Source organism: Blennius ocellaris, assembly GCF_963422515.1.
Source record: "Blennius ocellaris genome assembly, chromosome: 1".
NCBI classification, from domain to species: domain Eukaryota; kingdom Metazoa; phylum Chordata; class Actinopteri; order Blenniiformes; family Blenniidae; genus Blennius; species Blennius ocellaris.
This window is the reverse complement of record NC_137650.1, coordinates 18,457,518-18,478,587: the sequence shown is the minus strand read 5'-3', so window position 1 is coordinate 18,478,587 and position 21,070 is coordinate 18,457,518. Positions and strand designations below refer to the sequence as shown.

The following is a 21,070-nucleotide window of genomic DNA, read 5'->3' as shown; positions in this document are numbered from 1 at the left end:
TGCGTGCGTGCGTGCGTGCGTGCGTGCGTGTGTGTGTGTGTGTGTGTATTTCAGTGCATGATCATTAGAAGTATAGGCCACATCAAAGTCTTACTTGAAAATTGTTATTAGAGCTCATCTTTGGCCCTGGATATTTATGTGTCTGCATAATTTAACAGTGTTTCATGTTCATAAAGGACAGACATAACTTGTAAAGTGAAGATCACTAATATCGTCTGTTTTGTGGGACACCAAAAGACACTTTTGGACATTTTTGCTCGTCTTTCCTAGTTACTTTAAGTGTTTTGTATAAAAGCAAGCGGGTGGATCACCGTACACTGTGTGTATGTCATGAAGCTCGGAGTTTAAAGGGATCCTAACTACAGGTTTGCATGTGTAAGGTTGTGTGTTTGAGGGTGGTTGTGGTGGAACGAGGGTCTTAGGGGTCATAAAACACCACAATAGTGTCCCTCTCCCCAGGGTGAAAGAGAGACAGAAAGAGAAGAAGAGGAGGAGGGGGGGTGGGGGGAGATGAAAGGATCTCCCACTCCCACGTCAAATAGAGAGGATGGAGGAGGGTGGAAGGGAAAGGGTGGGGTGGATAGTAAGGGAAAAGGTTCAGCAGCCTTCTTTAAAAATGTTATTCACGGCTTATTTCTGTCGTCTCTGCCTCATGTCTATCTGTTGGTATGTTACAGGTGTGGTGGGTTTTGTTCCAAACGCCTTGAGCAAGAATTTTCCAGTGATAAATTCAAGATCTGTAACACAGTGAGGGTCCATGTGCAGCTTGAGACTGAAGACAGAGATGAGCACTTCGAGAGAACAAATCCTGGCACAGTGTTCCTTTGTGTGCTTTGAGATCTCACATTCGAATAGGCATCTTCTGTATCCTTCACTCATACACACAGAAAATGTTCATTTCGTTGTTCTAAGTTAACAAACCAGCGTAACATTTCAATTGAAATTGGCGCCGTGACACTGTGATGCTTCAGCAGCGTAGCAGAATGCTTCAAGAAGAGGAAGATTAAATAGTTTAGGATTTAGGGGAAAAATGTAGTCGAAAGGTGGAATACGCCTCTTTGCTTTTAGTTTCCTCTCTCTCTCTCTGTTTCCCTCCCTGTCTCCTCTTGCTGTGGTTGTAAAAAGATCAATCTGCTCTTTGGTGGAAGGTGTGATTACTTCCTCTCAGTGCTGGCTGTATTATAACAGAGCTTTTTATTTGTGTGTGTCTTCCACCCTCTGTCTCTCTGCAAGGTGGTGCAAGGCTTTAAAAGTCTGCCTTTTTACATATGAAAGTGTGGCAGCAGAAGGTGGCGAGAGAAAGGTGTGTGTGCGTGGGGAAAGAGAGAGAGAGAGAAAGAGAGAGAGAGAGAGAGAGAGAGAGAGAGTGTGCATGTGTCTTTCTCGAGCGTGAAGTGAGTATAAAGAACGAGACCATACAAGAAATCTCAAACTCAAGAGGGTCATCCTGTTGAGATCATCATGTGGAACTTTATTTTGTAAAAGAAAATGAAGCTTAATAATAGAGCGAAAGAAATTGAAATGACAGATGTTTTAAAAATTCTTATGATTATAAGTCTGATTTTTATTTATATATATATATATATATATATATATAATTTATTATTTTTAGTTCATGTATAATTTTTCCATACATTGATACTCGCTTGTCGGCTTTAAACTGATTCAGTATAAACCAATGTGTTAAAGATAAACAGAAAGAGCTTCAGTGTGCTCGATTTCCATTACGCCATTTCTAAAATATCGCAACATAATCTGGACGAGATTGACAAAAATGTGGGGCTGTCCAGAACGAATGAAAGCAAGACTACTTTGTCTTGATCAGAAGTCTGGATTTGTTTTGGGTTTTTTTGGCTGTGGTGGTTTTGACTAAGATTCCTGTTGAAAGGTGGTGACTATGGCTGGAAACATTTCTTCTTTCTGATTAGCTGGCGAAAAAAAAACATGTTCCTGAGATGCAGTAAAGCACCATATTCCTTTATAGAAAGATGAAAATACTGTGTTTTGTCGATCCATATACTTTTGTTTACAACTGCTATAAATTGGCTTTATTGGACTTTTTTTTTCTGTCATTTTAAACGCTGCTGTAAATGTCATGCGTCTGACAACAGCAGTGAAGAGAACACTCTCAGTCTTAAGACTGTAATCTGACAGGCAAGTCTATTCATTAAGCCTGACCTGCAGGTTGCTGACTGGTCAATGAGTCCAGGCCTCTGCAGCTCTGTGTGTGTGTGTGTGTGTGTGTGTGTGTGTGTGTGTGTGTGTGTGTGTGTGTGTGTGTGTGTGTGTGTGTGTGTGTGTGTGTGTGTGTGTGTGTGCGTGCGTGCGTGCGTGCGTGCGTGCGTGCGTGCGTGCGTGCGTGCGTGTGTGCGTGTGTGTGTGTACGTGCACGTGCATGTGCATGTGTAGCTGCCAGCATATGGGCAGTCAGAGGTTTAAAGCACAGGGATTAAGTTGGAGTTTACAAGCCAACCTTGTTATTTGCCTCCTTACTGGCTCAGTCTGCAGTGTGTTTGGGTCTGACAGAAGTCTTCTTGGAAAATGCCTCTGTTTTGTCGTACATAGTGAGTTATTACTTTTTAATGCGCTCGTTAAAAACAGAAACGTTTCTGTTAAATAGCAGATGAGAAAAGCAAAGAGTGAACCGGTGCGAAAGCCAGAGTGAGAGAGATGCACGGGGAGAGAAAGTAGGAAAACAGAGAGGGAGTAGCGTCTAGGTCAAGGTGTCCTGACACTGTCAGCGCAGCTGATTTTATATTATGCTGTCTGGACAGATGCCACTGTTGAAGTGTGTGTGTGTGTGTGTGTGTGTGTGTGTGTGTGCGTGCGTGCGCGCACGTGCGTGGGTGGGTGCTTGCGAGTGTTGCAGTTGGTCTCTTCATCATCACATTAGCGTTTGTGTGTCTGGCTGGAGAATTCAAGGAAAAACATTTTATCTTAATGTCAGAGGGCTTCAACATAAACAGAAGAGGGCTTTTTTTTGGCTTGCATATATCATCTGTTTTACAGTAACAGCGTAATTATGTTGTTACCACCTTCCTTTGACCTGGAAATTAATGAATAAGCTGCTTTTTGTATTTTTTTTTCTTCTCGAAAAAAGAGGGTTTATCAAACCGAACATCGCGGCAGGAAAGTATGAATTCTGGTGAATTATTTTCCATCCATCCGTCCGTCTTTTATACCGACGTTCTTGAAGTCAGTGTGACAGTTCCACTTTCTCTGATGCAAACAAAGGCATCAGCGTGCGATTAGCCTCGAGCGTCTAAGACATGGTCAATATGTTCTTGCAGGACACTCATGGGGAACTCTTATGCGGGCCAGCTGCGGACCACACGCTTTGAGGAGGTCCTCCATAACTCCATCGAGGCGTCGCTGAGGTCCAACACTGTAGTCCCTCGGCCAGTTTTCTCACAGCTGTTCCTCGAGACAGAGCATCCGCTGGCACATAATGGTGAGATGGATGTCAGAGTCCACTGAAAGACTTGATTTTTCCTCTCTGACCTCTCAGATTTCCACATTTAATCTGTGACGACTTCACCCTGTATGCTCTCATATTGTTCACTATTGAATTTGGATGTTTGGTCTCCATCCAACAGGCCGTACGGAGAATGATGATGAAGATGAGGAGGAGGGCTCAGAGTCAAACAGCCCTCCAATACCCTATCAGATGAAGCCCCCACCAGAGGGGTGCTGCACCACAGATGGTATGTGCTCATACACATATCTTCATACGTCATCAAAACCATCGCCAATGACATTTAGACTAATCATTTCTGCCTCGGGTGGAATTATGAGCAAGATGTTGAATTGCAAGGCGACTCAGGTCTTTCTTCATCTGTAATGTACATCAAAGATTGTACAGTGCTGTGTATATTATCTAGCGTCATGTTCTGTGCTGCAACCAAACAAAATCTTTTTAAACGTTGCTATTGAAATATTTTGTGTTTGTGTTTTATCCTCAGGATATTGCCAGGCAGGTAAAGACCTGCGCCTGTCCTCCGTCGCGTCTGATCCTTTAGAAGTGCCGCCTGGATTCATGCTTGTTGGGGTAAAGGCCCCGTCTCTCCCTGACAATCTACTGGTGTGTGCCGTGGACCGCCGCTTCCTGCCAGACGAACGGGGACGCAACGCTCTGCTGGGTGAGGCAACGGCACGCCGTTTCGATTCTCCTCTTCAGATTTGTTTGGGCTGACAAAGATGTGCGCTCAGCTTTTCGTTGTCATTTGGGAATTCTCTCCTTGTGTGTGAAGGCTTCTCCGGAAACTGCATGGGCTGCGGAGAGAAAGGGTTTCGCTATTTCACGGAGTTCTCCAATCACATCAACTTGAAGCTCAGCACCCAGCCCAAGAAACAGAAGCACTTGAAGTACCAGCTGTACCGAAACAACCAAGGCGTGCTGGTCAAAGGGGCTCCCATCTGCTGGAGAGGAAATGGTACGTGTCTTGTCGAATATTTGTCATAAATACACTAACATCAACAAAAACAGGTTGGAGGAAAATACGTACAAAGATTTTGTACTCTTCAGCTGACTCAGTGCCAGTTACCACCTAAACTAAATAAGTTGGACCCAGTGTGGTTCTGCTATTTCTGAAGCAGAACGGTAAACCCATATGGACTCATTCCCTTCAAAGTGAAGTACAAACTCACCACTCGGCCACCGGAAGGGTGAAAAAAGAGCTCCTGCACATGAGCAGTCATCCATTTAACACATTTACTCAATCTTAAATTTCATTCACAATCCCTTCTTTCTATTTTCTGTACTAGTTGCTCCTAAAAATATTCAAATAAAGTCAAACTTTTTCTGTATCTCCTGATTAGACAAGCAAAGCCAAATGTTGAGTAAAACTCGAGAGAATCTGTTAAATCATGCAGGAAGAAAGACTGTAAGTGCTGTTCACAGTAATGAACTAATCATAAAACTTTGCAGGAATATACAGAAATATAAAATAAAGTTAAATTCAGACAGAGTCAAAGTAAAGTGTAATGTGTGAAATTAATCTTTCCAAACAGGTTAAAAATAAACCAAATCCACACACTTGGAAAAAACACTATTAAGTTGTTTTGGTTTTTTTAAATACAAGTATGACATGGCTTATTTTTGTAACAATGAAACAAGATATTGTCAATGACCTATAAAAACACTCAAAAGATTTGACTGTGCTAAAAGCACAACTCACAATAGCTAAGTCTCTGAAGATTGATTGTACAGTGTTGGTGACTTGCATAAAGCTGGAAGACGTTACAAATACAAATTTTACTGAGCAAGTTTTTTTTTTTCCTTCTTCTTCTTCTGGTATAAGACTTGCATTTCATATATTGACCTAAAGAAAGAAATAATCACAGCAATGTGTTCTGTTTCTTAGATGGCAGGATGAGACAAGGTGGCTCCAGTCTGTCAGAAAGCCACCTGCCATCAGACGAACAGCCACAGAACCTGGCATCCGCTCATTCGTCACACCCACTGGGTCCAGGTACCAGACACAACAAATCCTGAAACGTCTGCCCATTGAGTTGTTACTGTGAATCTTGTATATGTGGGAGGGGGGGGGGGGGGGGGACACCTCACCCCCTTTGAACACAAGAATACCAGACATCAACGACAGGACAAACATCTGGGGAAAATCACTTAGGATTTCCCTTGAATAAAAAGATAAAGAAGCCTTTTCGGAGTTCAGTAACATTTTGTTATTTATTGAAATTCTTCTTTTGCGTCTGTGATTAGCAGGATCACATGTGGAGCCACAAGGAGCTGATGGCCCAAACACACTCACAAATGGTAACCATGCTGTTCCCTCCACCGCTCAGCCGCCTCCACAGCCGCCTGGGCCTGGGAGACCCTCAGCTGCAGGTACTTATCATAAACACTGGTGACTTCAGCTATTTAATCCTGTTTTTACTGGCAAGTATGTTTAGGTTCAGTTTAAGGAAAAATAAACAGGTCTTATTTGAATTATAGGTTGTTTATTTTAGAGCATTAGTGTGACTGAAGGGGCATTAAACATTTAGATGATTATTATAGCTGATCATTCAAGGTGTTTAACCATCAATTGATAACTGAGTTATTCACGCAGCCTTCAGCTACATTTAATGTTCACGTGTGATATTGTGCTGCATCATGTTTATACATCAAGCATATTATATAACTTACATACATTTATATGCTTGTCACCAGTGCTTTTAGTATTTCTTCGAATCAAGACTAACATGATGCACATTGCTCACGTCTAAGAGCTGTGAAAAATTAAGCTCACTCTAGCTTTCTAACATGATATAATAAAAAAAAAAAAGTATTTTGAAGAATCTTGTTTTTGCAGCTCACAAAATGACTTTGGGTCATCTTTAGTTTTTACATTTTGAGCACTGTCTGAGTTTCTTTGTTCACATTCATTCTTATCTGCCTTCTTGTCTGCATGTAAACGTGGTCCGTTTATCTGTCTGTTGTCATTTGGCCCCTCCTCTCCATGTCTTCACACCTCAGATCTGAAAGAATGAGCAGTGTGTGTGTGTGTGTGTGTGTGTGTGTGTGTGTGTGTGTGTGTGTGTGTGTGTGTGTGTGTGTGTGTGTGTGTGTGTGTGTGTGTGTGTGTGTGTGTGTGTGTGTGTGTGTTATGACACCCCCGGTTTTACAGGAGCCGGTGAGCCTCATTGTATGCTGCCCTTTGTTTTCCCTGCTTTCATTTGGCAACACTTGGGGCACTAAACTTCGAGCTTCTACCTCCCTCTTTTCTCTTTAGGCGGTCTTACTGTCTTTCCCGCTTCCTCTCCCTCAGTCTGTCACGTCTATAAACCAGGGCTGTAAAATTCCCTCTCTGTCTCATGTTTTTTCCCCTGCTTTCGCTTAATGAAAAGCTTCCTTCCTGTCGAGGTTTTTTTTCATGGCCCTTTAACAAGTGAACGTTTTACGAGTCTCAGTCGCTGCTGCATTTCAACAGAAACCAAAGAGGAAGAGACGAGATGCAACTCATTTTCATGATTGTATCAACACATATCCATTTGAAACCCTCCTTTGCTCCATTTTCTGTTGATTTGTGCAGTATCGGCAGCACTTATCAGGAAACACTATTGAAGAAAATACATAAAATATTCAAAGGAAAGACATTACTCTGACAATTAGCAAATAGTGGTAAAAACGGAATTAAAATGAGTGGAAATGGAACTTCAGTGCAGCAGGAAATAATTTTAGAAGTTTATTTTATGTATTTATACAACAAAGTATCTCCATGTTGATTCTTATGCTCCCACTAAATATTGATCTTACTTTCATCTTTCAGGGCCACATGCAAATGCAGGCCCTCCGAAAAAGAGACACAAGGGCTGGTCACCTGAATCATCTGCCAACAGTCTGCCGGAGAACGCAGTGAAGACGCTTCCATCGTCATCAGCCTCCTCATCCACATTACCACTGTATTCTGTGATCACAAATGGAGCCAAATCAGGTACACGAGGAAGAAAGTGATACAGTAAATGAGTTTGCTCATTTGTGTTTTTCTGAATTTGCACATACTGATGTGCATGTTGATGGACCGTACACAGGCGCTGCAGCACTGCAGAGTTCATCTCAGGGGTCCGTGAGCTCACATCCCCCCCCAGAGCTGCCCATAACAGTGCCTGATCAGCTGCTGCAGACCTGCAGACTGCAGCCTGTCATTTTTAAAGGTTAGTGGATTCATTAATTTACAGATTCAATATAACTAAATTGATTTTCTATACTTTTTATATTTGAAACATCGTCGCTCCCAACAGCAGAACTTTACTGATCAGTTGAACCGAATGATGATTTGTGAGCGTTGATCAGTTTATATTAAACTATCTTCAGCCAATACACAGAGTCTTCTTTTCACTCTTAGCCAAACAGATTCATATCGGAGGAGACGACCCTGTTTATAAGATGAGCATTTATTTCACGAAGCTCTTAAATAAACCTGACCAATTTTAGCAAACGTTCATTTTCTAAAATAGATGGAATAAAAGAAAACTTGGAAATAAAAAGGTTGTTTTTATTTGTGTAAGTACTGAACAAGCTCCAGCACCTGAGACTCGCTTCTCTATGTGATCACTAAGTCACTATTCATGCAACCCTGACATTTGACTTGAGCTGTTTGATGTTTACAGTTTGTTCCTCTTGTTTCTGAGTCTCCTCGTCTGTTATGCAAAACATGGCATAACACCAGGAGTTCAACGTTACACCCCAAACATAAGACAACACCACTTTTTCAGACCAATCTGGGATTTTAACTTCAGCCTCAAGTCTGTTTCTTCACCTTTCAGTCATCTCACTATTTATGTCTTTCTCCTTGTTGGTTGATTTTGTGCCGTGGGAGCAGGTGAACTCACTGCACATTTTTATCATTACATAATCAACAAAGTTTTTAAGTCTTTTTTGCAAAGTAACAAAAATGAATGGCAAAGCAGCTACTTGGGGAAAAAAGACAAAGCCCAGGGGAAAAAATTGGCAAAGTTAAATGGTATATTTTCTTTTCACAGTTCATTTGAATTATTTTTAACTGGTGAAATACAAATAGTTTCAAATACTTATAGAGATGGAGTTTCAAATGGTACAACCACAAATAATTGATGAAATCATCTTCTACACTTTAAAAGTTGTAACAGAAAACACATTTATGATTATCCCCTCGACGTTAGCTTCAGGATTAAGGTTATTAAGATGAATGCTGTGCCATGGTTGTTATACCTTTTTCAATCTTTGCCAATAATGACACCTCAAAACTTTTTGCAGCCCAACTGAGACCTGTAGTATGTTAGTGCATAACTGAGTATGAAGTATGAATGTTGAAGATATCAGATTCAGAAATTGTAATTTTTTGGAGTATGAAAGACTGAACACAAATGACAAGAAGGCCTCAGATCCAATCACTGATTTTTAACTGGGAATTCGGGAAAAGGTAAAGAGGAATTACAAATGGAAAGCAGACAGGAAAATACTACGTTTGGCGGCCTGTGAGCCAAAGTTTTTACCAGGCCTGAATGACTCAAGGTTTAAACAATGGACAAAGAAAAGAGGAAATGTATGAGCTTTCAAAAATTAGAAGAGAAATTTGGATCAGGAGATCTTTTTCAGAAATGTACAAATTTGAGATTACATTGTGAAAGAGATTTGAATTGACTCTAAAACTGAATTGAATGGCATAATCCAAATAGTGCATGCATATAATCAGGAAAAATCTCGTGTCATCTCGGCTTTTTCTCAAGCCTTCGGGGAGAATAGAGAAAGCTCAACACTTTTCATTAAAAACAAATAGGAATCAAAGGTAAATATTGACATTTCAGATGATGATTGGTACAAAATGTGCATGACACAATGTACTACCACGAGCTCAAAGATATAGAGGAAGTCTGGTCGGAAGAATATGACTGGGTTCTTCATAACACCTCAGATTAAGAGCCTACAACTAAAAACCTAACTAATAACTATACTGGAGGCTTTGTGGTCATCAAGAGGACAACCATACACATGTTTTCTGGTACTGCTGTAAATTAAAACATTTAACCTTTAAAACCTACCATCTAATAGCTTTTGAGGGTTGAACAAATCGGTACCGAAACCTGATGTTGTAATTTTACAACAGTGTCTCTTAAAGGGTTAAGGATTTCTGACTATGAAGATCAAACTTGGATGGCATCCAGATTGTCACATTTGCTGCCTTTAAGATGTGTACAAGTGGCATTTTATCCTTCCTGGCTATAATTTGTTCCTATATATCCAGATAAACTTGTTATACTACTCTTCTACATTATTGCAGTTGTCATCACAATGCAGTGAGTTCAATTGGACCCTGTGCCCTCCATCAGCTAATTCATTTTCATACTTGTGTCCTCCACGAATAAGTGTGTTTTGTCAGCAGTTTTATCCATAACAGCAAAACATGTTCATTTGGAATATGATTCTATTAAATACTATGCTAAGAAAAAAAAACCTCTGTATTTGTAATAAGCAAAATAAATCTAATATAAATAACAGTTTTTCTCACTTTCAGCTCTATTATAATCTATCAATACACATTTTAATTGTGTCTCATGTTTTTACTATTGCCACATTATTAGTCATTCAGTGATTTTACTTTTGTGAAGATACGCTCTTCCCATTGACAAATTATTGAAGCTTAGTATTCTGCTTGATGACCAATGTATGTAGCAAAGCACAGTAAGGAATCAGCTAAAGAATCACACTTTTTTATGATTTACCAAGTCAACTATGAGAACAAGTCCTTCAAATTTAGTCAATTCCTTGGGTCTGTGCATTTCTCATTTACGCAGGTCACGGCCCTCTTCCTCAGCTCACTGGAAACGTGAGCGAGGTGCTCATCAGTTCTCTGCTGCAGAGTTGTTACCTGAGCTCACAAACACTCCCCAGAGTCTACCAGCACTACGGACCATCGCCCATTCAGCCGCTGTCCACTGAGATGCAGATCCTCCTCACCGTCTACTACCTTGTTCAGCTCGGTCAGTGAAAAATCTCCCGGCTTCGCATTGTGCTCACTGACGACGGTTGTACTTTCAATGTAGCGGTGTGTTTTCCTCACACAGGCCCTGATCAAGTGCCGCTCATTGAGGACTTGGAGCAGATATTTATGAGGTCGTGGAGGGAGTCTCACCTCAGCGAGATCAGACAGTACCAACAACCTCAAACACCAGGAGCCCAAGGGAGGCACTATGGCATAGAGGTGAGACAGGGCGAGAAAAATAATCAAAATAACAAAGAAAATAGAAAGTTATGTGACACTTTTGTTTGAGTCATCACCTTGTAAATCCACACAAATTGTGTTTTAGATTCTCTGTGCATGAAACCCATGAGTCCAGTGACGCTATATCAGTTACTTATGACCACATAGAAAATGATTGAATGCATAACATGCATTACTTTGTTTTCCAGACCCCCGCCACCTTTCCTGGGCTACCGCACCACCTCTCTTTGCCTCCACAAAGCCAGCAGCCACTAACACCGAGCCAGCTTCCCTGGCTCGCTCAGCTGGCTGCATCGTCTTGTGGGGAGAGCGTGGTATTGTTAGCAGAGGGTGTTGGATCTTTGGCTCAAGGTCTCCAGCAAACATTCATCCGATTAATGGAAGGACGGCTTGAAAACACCAACTATGTGGTGATCATTGTAACTACGCCAGGACGGGAAACGCAGTCCTGTGTCGTCGTCACAGGTGGGAGCTGTAATTCCCTTCCATTTTAAGTTATTCGTCTCTCCGGAAGATGTTTTTCACAGAGATAATGTAGAATTAAGTTGTGTTGAGAATTACAATACAATACTCTAACTGGTTTTATTTTACATGAATTGCCTGTTTGCAGGTAAACATCAGTGCCGAGCTTTGGCTGAGAGTATGTTCTCTCCCAGCGAGCGTCTGAAAGAAATCAGCCACCAGCTGTCCACTGGCATTGCCCAGGACCTCATCCATTTCTGCAACTCACTTGGCCATGGTCTGCATGTGGATCCCTCAGATATCACAATAGCCTGTTAAAAAAAAAATGTGTTACCGATGTTTGCTTTAATATCTTGCATGGCTTTCTCAGATGGCGATATGGACTCCCTTCTGGACAGTGTCACCGTGGACAGCAACGAACCTTCTCCTTTATCCAGCAGCCAGGAGTCTGCAGAGGAGAAGAGTTTACACAGCACACAGAGCCCAAAAGATACACACAGTCCAAAGGACTCACAAACACGGAGTTCAAAAGACTCACTCAGTCTTAAAGACCAAGCTTCAAGCCCCAAAGACACCTGCCTCGGTAAGAAGGATGTGAGGAAACAAACTTTCCCTTGAAAACATCAGTAACAAAATGTTCTGATGTTTAAAATAATGGCTGGATTGAGAAGAATAACTATGTTCTTCAGGAAAAGTTTCCCTTCATTGTGAAGTCATGCAATGATTTGAGTTTTTTTTTACTGTGTTTTTTCTTCTCAATCTTTCATTCACACAGTGCCAAGAAAATAGGATGATATAAAATGTGCACTGCAAAAATGTTAAACTCATTGGCAATATTAACTGATGTGAGTTGTGTTTATGTGTAGAATACTTTGTTGAGTGGCGTGAGGTCCGGCCCATCCAGCTCGCAGTGGCAAGAAAGCTGCTGTCCCATGTTTGTGCCATCGCTGACTCCAGCACACAGAACTTGGATCTCGGCTCCTTCGACAGAGTCAGCTTCCTCATCCTCGTCCCGCCGTCTGAGGTCACATTTCAGCAGACAGTTCTTCACCTCTGGAGCTCTGGTCAGTGTCGTATATATATATATCTATCACAAATGAAGATACTGAGAACTGTTTCATTGTATGTTGACCTCTGAGGTGATGCGTTTTGTAAATCACATGTCCCTCAACTCCTGATTTTGTGTTTCTCAGGCGTTCTGCGAGAGCTCGGGAGTTTAGATCAGGAGTGTGAGTCACAACGAGAGGCTGAGCGTTTTGTGGTCAAAATGGATCAGAGTGCCCAGGGGCGAATTGATAACCTCATCCGAGAAGCACACAGTAACTCGTACACACTCTACATTCTGGTTCACGATCACGCCCACTGGGACATTAGCAGGTGTGTGTGTGTGAGAAATGAAAACAATAATGTATCAATGATATGAAAACAAGAGCAAGTGAAAGAAAATATTTATACTTACTGGGTTGTTTTGTTTTTTGTTCCTCTCTTTCTCTCACGTAGTGCATCCTACAGTAGTTCAGAGAGCAGTTTAGGCCTCGTGGACCAACTGTTGAACTCCCGACAGGTCAGAGACGCAGCTAACATCTTGATCCTTCACGTAACCTCGTTCCCCTTCGCCCTTCAGACACAGTGCACCCGCATCAGCCCCTATAACGAGATTCACTGGCCTTCTGCATACAGCAATGTAAGACAAATCTGTGTCATAGAAACTCTCCTTTTAGTGCATCATACTGTCTCTGTGTAAAATGCCTTCTAAATATTGTGTTTTCAGGACGTGGACTTGTATCATGAGAAGACCCGCTACTTTGGCGTGTCTGAGCTTTTGGACTCCACTTGTTCAGGAAACAGCTTGCCGCTTATGCGTTATGATTCCTCTTTTGAAAGCATGGCATCCACTCTGGAAGAAAGGTAGCTCTGAATTGTAAAATATATAAACAATACAACTTTTAGATGACATCACAACTACTGCAGATTACATTTACAGTTGTTCTGCCCTTGTTTGCAGATTTCCGAAGCTGCATAGTATTGTGATCCGCACGACAGTTTTGATTCAGCACTACTGTGTCGCTCTGATGGCTGCATCCAGCAGAATCAGCAGTTGCCACAATCTCCACAAGCACACTTCTGTGGAGACCCTGGAAATAGTTCAGTCCTTGCTCAATGCAGCTCAGCAGTGTCCTGCTCATCATGGCCACATGGTGCTGCTGCGGATCCCTTCTTCGGCTTTGGCAGCCTGGGCTCACCGACGGCTGTGCAGAGTGAGGAGGCAGCTGGGTCTCGAGGAGAGCTTTGAAATCATACTGGGGAATCCCAACCAAGCTCTGAATATTGGACAGACCTTCACTGATCAAATCAAGGTGGAATTGTATTTGTTACTCTCAGTTACTCTTACTCATTTTCTGGATACGTCAGATGAAAAGCAGTGTTATACGTAAATAATTGGTATATTCTAAAAGCTATATGTTGTTTTTTTTTCCTTGCATCTCCTGCAGTCTTGGCTTAAGATCCAAGATACTGACTGGGTCCCTCGTACCTACCTGGAGCTGGAGGCTTTGCCATGCATCTTGATCCTCTCAGGAAGTGACCCACTGGGAGAGTCACTGCCCAGGTGCACACACTGAGCTTAACAATTTCTATTATTTCATATATATATATATATATATATATATATATATATATATATATATATATATATATATATATATATATATATATATATATATATATATATATATATATATATATATATATATATATATATATATATATATATATATATATATATATATATATATATATATATATATATATATATATATATATATATAATTAAATATACATCTGAAACATATTTATACATGCAGGAGCAGGGAAGTGAAAAAGATAACCTCTTTAACCAAGAGGAAAGCTCCAGAAAATACAAACTGAAAACCAGAACAATAACAAAGTTATCAGACTGAGAATTCAGTCCACTTCAACATCCAGAGGTCCTGCAGAAAGAAAGGACAGAAAGGAAAGAGCACAGTATACACAAGGACAATATAATAGATAGATACTGTCATTGCCATGCAGTGGTGACATGGGAATGTATGTGAGTGAGAAAGGGGAGAAGCTCAGTGCAATGAAGATCTGTGAACAGTTTAAAGGTACAGCAGCTTAATTAGAAAATTACTAGCTTTATATTATATGACAGTTTTAGGCTTCATCCTAAAAGGAGAGACTGATTTAAAAAAAAAAAATTACTACTACTACTACTACTAATAATAATAATAATAATATTTATAATAATAATAATAACATTTTGCCTCTTTATTTGAAACTGTGTGCTTTTACCACAAGACAGTTGTCTAAGTCCCGCCTCTCATTCTATTTTATTCTAGTAACTTTCAATAAGCCAGCACACTGAGAATGAAGCGTTCTGATGGGATAATTTGGCATTAACAGCTCTGTGAGACATGGGGCATTGTTATTGAGAGTTTTGTATGTATATCATTTCTAGTTCCATTCTAGATGTTATTGGGAGCCAATGAAAGGCAAATTTTATATTAAAATCTAACCGTCTACTTTCTTGAGACAAAGTCAAGGAATCTGTGTGAGAAAACAAGTCTGGATCAATGATTAATTTCTACCCACAGATCACTGAAGTACTGCGACCTTCGAGTGATAAACTGCTGCTACCTGCAGCGCACCACTCTAGAACAAGAGCTCGGACTGGCTGCGTATCTGGTGAAGGCTGAGTCACGACTCCCACACAACCCGGGACCAGGAAGTGACCAGCTGGAAAGTGATCCAGAAAAACTCAGCAGCACAGACAACGAGGAAGAGGAAGGACGAGACAATGGTAAGTCGAGACCCATTTAACTATAGTCCGATATTATACGAGTAGTTAAATCCTGTTTTGAGAAATTATCATTGTTCATTGTTTGAAGGTAAATTTCAACAGATTTGTTATGCAAGACATTCCCACTGCTTTATTTCCAGGGGACTCCCCGCTGTCATCCACTCAGCCACTGCAGCCAGACAGTGGAGTGCCAGATTCCCAACCTGGTCCCAGTGTCTCTTCTCCAAACGTCCACAAAGGCACTGTGGACACCTTTTCACAACCACAGACTCAAATTCAGCCACAGCCCTCATCCCAGACCTTCGCCTATCCACAGCCGGCCCCACATCATCAAACTCAGCCTCCAGGTCAAAGTTTTTCCCAAGTCCAGCCCCTGTCCCAGCAACTGCTGCCTCAGAGTCAAATCCAGCTTTTTTCTCAAACAAGCACTCAAGCGTACACTCCACTGGTGCCCCAGCAACACTCTCTTTCCCAGATGCAAATGCTCCAGCTTCACCCTCAACCGCTGCCCCCTGCCCGATCTAGTCGCCAGCACTCCAAATCCACGTCCTCTGGATCTCTGTCCCCACGATCGTCCTCTCCTCATCTGAGCTGCTCCTGGGCGAGAGGAGTGAGTCGGCCACCTTCAGTGCTTCTCCCCCGAGCTCTTTATGACATTATCACAGCCAGCGACAGCAGTGGGCTTCCACGTTGTACTTCCTTCCTGCCACACATGTCTGTTGCATGGGCCAGCAGCTTCAGGTAAAAAACATTTCACAACATAACAGGGTGAATGTCTTGTAATAAATATGCGATATAATCAACAATTTAACATATTTACCACCTCATACAGACCGAAATGTTTGATCAGTACATGATTTGCCTGGGTAACACATCTGGTCTGGTCCACACAGTATCACATCCAATAACTAACAGTTAGTTAGTCAAGCTGCCAACTCGCACACAGCATTTTGTTTAAATCTCACATTGAGGAGCACATCTTGTTCGATGTCCAGAAATTTCACAATCAAAGATGACGTTTTTTAAAGAGTGCTGGGATCCACAGGTAATAAAAAAAAAAAACTTTATAGGAAGTCTGCTCGTAAGAGGGTTTTGAATTGAAAGTGGACGAGATGAAAATTGACTGGATTCATCAGTTCATGCTGTTAATGAAGCCATTTGGATAAAAGTTGAAATGTCTTCCAGACCATATGACCAAGTCCAGCTGAGCTCTTTGAGTTTGAGCTGCCTCCTCACTGGATGAAAAAAGAATATGTCTACACTTATTCACTACTGTTTACAATTCTGATTTACATCACAGCCACTTCAATAAAATGTATCTTATTCAAAATAATATTGCTATTGATCTCTAATCATTCTATTTATTATAGATTTTTATGAATTGTCACCCTTAAGATGATTTATATGTCTGGCATTACCAAGCATGAGTGTCTTCATGAACTGTGTTTTCTGTGTGCAGGCCTTTGCTGAGTAAAATGATGACTTGTACGGAACAGTCGCTGTACTACCGTCAGTGGACAGTCCCTCGCGCTTACCACATGGACAGCAGCAATCGCACCGAAGGTCGAAGTGACAACTTTCACCCTCGCAGGCTGCTGCTCAGTGGACCCCCTCAGGTCTTTTTTCTCTTTCTCTCAAAATAAATCAAGCTTTTATTGTAGGCTCTTCTATATATTGAGATATTTTTTTCTGGGATTTCTTTGTGGTCAGGTGGGTAAAACTGGAGCATATCTGCACTTTCTGGGTATTCTGTCCCGGATGCTGATCAGACTAATGGAAGTGGATATCTACGACGAAGAAGACCTCAACAACAGTCAGTATATCCACAACAGAAACCACCATTTCTCAACCTTTGTCAAATGAACTGTGCAGGCTAAAAAAACAAAACGTATTAGATGTTTTAGTTTTTCTGATTATTCAATTTGTAAAATAATTTCCAAATACAATAATCTCTTAATGTGTAAGGTGTCCAGGTGGAGGGGATACAGTACCACACACCTAACACTCTGTGGCCTAATCCTGACATAATGAGGACGATGCCCTTTGACTACACCATCCATGACCCCAAATATGATGACATCAGCTCTGTGTATTGCCCGAGATTTAAACCCAGTGCTGAAGGTTAGTAGGCCAGAGCTATCAGTGTATCAGCCAAAGCTACTTCTGCAGAATAATGTTTTTTTTTTCCAGGAATGCAATTTTTGTGTGTGTGTGTGTGTGGAAGTTGTCTGTTATTGTAATTTGTTTTTCTTCTACAATCTCCCAAAGGAAATCCTGTGCGGCAGGAGGATGTGTTTCTACGAAGGCGCACTTCTAGGATTAAGCTCTCTAAGTATGCAGCCTACAACACCTATCACCACTGTGAGCAGTGTCACCAATACCTGGGCTTCAACCCCAGATATCAGGTCAGCACAAAAATAGAGTGCAAAGTTTATTCAGTAATATTCAAAGTCTGTTTTAAGTGTTTTATGTGACTTCCGTCTGTGATCTTACCTCAGATGTACGAGTCAACACTACACGCCTTCACATTCACCCATGTGTCACTTGGTGAGGAAATCCAGCTCTACTTCATCATCCCAAAGTCAAAGGAGCACTACTTCAGCTTCAGCCAACCAGGAGGCCAGCTCGAGGGCATGCGGCTGCCTCTCACCTCGGACTGGGTATGTCCTTTTTGGCTGAAACTGCACATCTGACATCAATCAGATCATTTTAGTTGGATGTTTTCAACCGCAAGTTGGTAAAACTATATGTATGCGATATAAACCTTTTGCCAGGTCAGTCATTGTGTAATAACCTAAATAGTCCACTAGGTGGTGCAGCTGGCTAAAATATGGCTTCTTTCTTTTTTATTACCTCACCAAGGAGGTTATAAAATCATCCGTGTTTGTCTGTCTGTCTGTTAACAAAATATCTCAAAAATGAGAGGATCATCACATCATAGCAATTGGTACACAGTTGCATTTTGATTAAAGGAAGAACCCATTATATTTTGGTGGTGTTCCTGATCAAAATGGATGTGGAATATTTCTAATTTCTGGGTGTCCATATATATATATTTTTTTTTGTTTGTTTGTTTGTTTGTTTGTATATTTTTTTCCACAGAGCCCAGACAGCATCAAGAGTCCAATCTTCATCCCAACCACGGGACGGCATGAGCATGGTCTGTTTAATCTGTACCACGCAATGGATGGAGCTTCACATCTACACATCCTTGTGGTCAAAGAGTACGAGATGGCCGTGTACAAGAAGTATTGGCCCAACCACATCATGCTGGTGCTGCCCACCGTCTTCAACGGAGCTGGGATTGGTACGGACCTGGGTTTACGCAAATAGTGATAGATTCCATTCATTTATTTCGAATAAAGATTGGACTTTCTCGTGCACTGACTGAGACTAAATTGTGAATATTAACACGTTGATGCTGTGATGTTGATACAGGTGCTGCGCACTTCTTGATCAAAGAGCTTTCCTATCACAACCTGGAGCTGGAGCGGAGTCGACGTTTGGAGGGAGGGGGCCCGGCAGGAGACGTGTGGCCCTTCATCATCCTGGCTGATGACTCCTGTGTGATGTGGAACGCAGTGGATCTCGATGCCCACACGTGAGTATGAGCTTCTTCTCTTCTTCTTCTTTTTTTTTTTTACATCAGTTTACAATGCTTTCAACAAAATTTGTGCGCGAGATGAAGTTACACGGTTATCATAGCGTGTGTTTGTTGATTTGTTGCTGTCTTCAGTGGTCCCGTGGAGCACGCCGTGTCACTGAAGCAGGTGTTACAGCACATGGAGGCTTGTCCGGACCTCGCACACTATGGTGTGTGTGGCATCAGGAAGTGGAGCAGTCGGAGAGGCACAGGTCAGGGGAAATCTTTAGAAATAAAACACAGGAAAAAGGCATTGTTCAACCAAGGGGACAAAAGATCACGGTTGTATTAAAAATAAAACTGACTTCCTCTGTATTTACAGAACTTTGCGCAAATCAGCTGTTTATCATACGCTGGCCCGTCTGGGACAAACTGTTCGAAATTCACTGAAAATGTTTTGAAAATGAAATAAAACAGATGTACATTAATCCATTTATATTGACTTTGAGCACCCACAATATGTGAAAACAAACAAAAATATTTCACAGGGCTTCTATATTTTTTTTATCATGTTGACTTGAAAGTAGTTTTGTTTGTTTGTGATTTATATGCATTTTCTCTCAGCTTGTTAAGTATTTATTTGTTTACCCTTTAACTTTTACAGATAGAAATATTCACAATATACAGTACTGAGTTCATGTAAATCTCAATGTAAAACTACTGTTTCTCGGCCAAATCAGACAAGTTTGAAAAACATTTTGTTTGCTGATGCTTATTAAATCAATATCACACTGCGGGTGAATATTTTTGTGTAAAAAGAAGCTAACGTTTTCGGGGCGTTTTATGTTGAAAAAGGAAATAAACAGCGAGAGCCTTTCTCCAGAGGGCACGTTCATGACTTCCTCCTGCTCAACGTGGACCGCAGTCAGAACGTGCAGTACGACCAGAACCGCTTCACCTGTCACGACGTGGACTTCATCCTGAGGTTACACAGTGCCGGGCTGCTCGTCTGCAGGTTCAACACCTTCAGCGTCATGAAGAAGCAGATCGCCATAGGAGGCTACAGAACCTTTATCATCAAGACCAAGGTACTGTAGATAAACACTATGTTCTTTATCACACACTGGTCTCACCCTCTGGCCTTTACCATACCTTGGCCTCGCCCGACTCCAGCCCCCTCTCCTTGATCCATACCCCATCCCCCGTTGATCCCTATAATAATGATTTTGCTGATACATGGGCTGACGATTCATGGAGTCACTAAATGAAAGCGACATGAAAACTATTTTGGGGTTGGGTTAGTGTGCAAACTGACTGTTGGATTTTCTTAATTTATTTTGACAACCTTATTCAATTTCAAGAAAAGCATCGGAGAGTGACTTGAGCGCCATTCACATGCATGTGTTGCTTTCATTTCTAACCAGTAACTTTTATTTTCCTCAGATGACAGACGTTCCAACCTCAGTGGGGCCGTCACAATACATCTGTGCCCCTGACAGCAAGCACCTTTTCCTGGCGACACCGGCTCAGCTCCTCCTGGAGAAATATCTCCAGCACACCAGCCATAAGCTTTTTCCACTCAGCACCAAGAACTACACACACCCCGTGTTGTCAGTGGACTGCTACTTCAACTTGGGCCCTGAGGTACACACATGCATGCTCACGCAAACAATGAAATAGACCTAAGGATTATTAAAACGTCACACAGGGAACGAGATGAGTTACCTCTGAAGTGTAGCTTAGTTTATCATAAACGCATGAATGAACATTTTTTTGTATAAACTTGATTTTCTTGCCTCCTCTAGGTGACAGTGTGTTTTGTGAGTTCCCGTCCTCATTCCTTTAACATCAGTACCACAGGGTTGCTGTTCAGCGGTCTTCTCCTATGTTTTCCCGACACCTTTGTGACTCCTGGTTTCCTCAAGAAGTTTGCCTTCCTTAAAGGTACAGCAGCAGACCCAAATACAGAGGTGATCCATGCAAATGATGCATTTAACAAAAACTTCCACACTGTACTGAGTCAACGTTGCATGAGATCTCGCATTTAATCCTTTAAGATCACTTAAAACAAACTATAGGTGAATGTTTAAGACCCATCAGTTCAGTTCTGACCAAAGTCCTTCAGCTCAAAAAAGACAAAATCAATATTTATTGATAATGTGAGTTACATTTCTAGATCGTTCAGTAATGGAAGAATTTAAAGAGCCAAGATTTGCTCAGTGCATGTAACCCAGGATCTCCCTCTGACCTCTGTGCAGGTGCTACTCTGTGTGTCATCAGTGCAGATCGCAGCTCGCTGAGACAGACGGTCGGCAGGCTGGAGCTGGAGGAAGAGTGGAGGTTCAGGCTCAGCGACGAGTTCCAGACAGCCAACGCCAAGGAAGACCGACCGCTGTTCTTCCTGACCGGCAAACACATCTGACTGAAACACAGCCTGCTCCAAACATTCCCTGCAAGGACTGACATCGCTTCAAATGCCAA

At 41.6% G+C, this 21,070-nt stretch overlaps 1 protein-coding gene across 1 annotated transcript; it reads left to right on the top strand.

Moving 5' to 3' along the window:
• Nucleotides 1–3,294: 3,294 nt before the first annotated feature.
• Nucleotides 3,295–21,011, top strand: greb1 (growth regulating estrogen receptor binding 1; the record flags this gene model as incomplete). Its single annotated transcript, XM_080520718.1, has 33 exons — nucleotides 3,295–3,451; nucleotides 3,597–3,704; nucleotides 3,963–4,139; nucleotides 4,251–4,433; nucleotides 5,364–5,471; nucleotides 5,726–5,848; nucleotides 7,272–7,436; nucleotides 7,534–7,656; nucleotides 10,276–10,461; nucleotides 10,546–10,682; nucleotides 10,892–11,168; nucleotides 11,314–11,442; nucleotides 11,536–11,748; nucleotides 12,032–12,229; nucleotides 12,359–12,542; nucleotides 12,666–12,849; nucleotides 12,937–13,073; nucleotides 13,171–13,522; nucleotides 13,658–13,773; nucleotides 14,801–15,006; nucleotides 15,147–15,747; nucleotides 16,466–16,622; nucleotides 16,717–16,819; nucleotides 16,972–17,127; nucleotides 17,275–17,411; nucleotides 17,505–17,666; nucleotides 18,109–18,313; nucleotides 18,445–18,607; nucleotides 18,743–18,861; nucleotides 19,445–19,677; nucleotides 20,033–20,233; nucleotides 20,395–20,533; nucleotides 20,848–21,011. Exons 1-33 carry the CDS (start codon nucleotides 3,298–3,300, stop codon nucleotides 21,009–21,011), a joined length of 6,000 nt encoding a protein of 1,999 aa, XP_080376844.1. The 5' UTR covers nucleotides 3,295–3,297.
• Nucleotides 21,012–21,070: the final 59 nt, after the last annotated feature.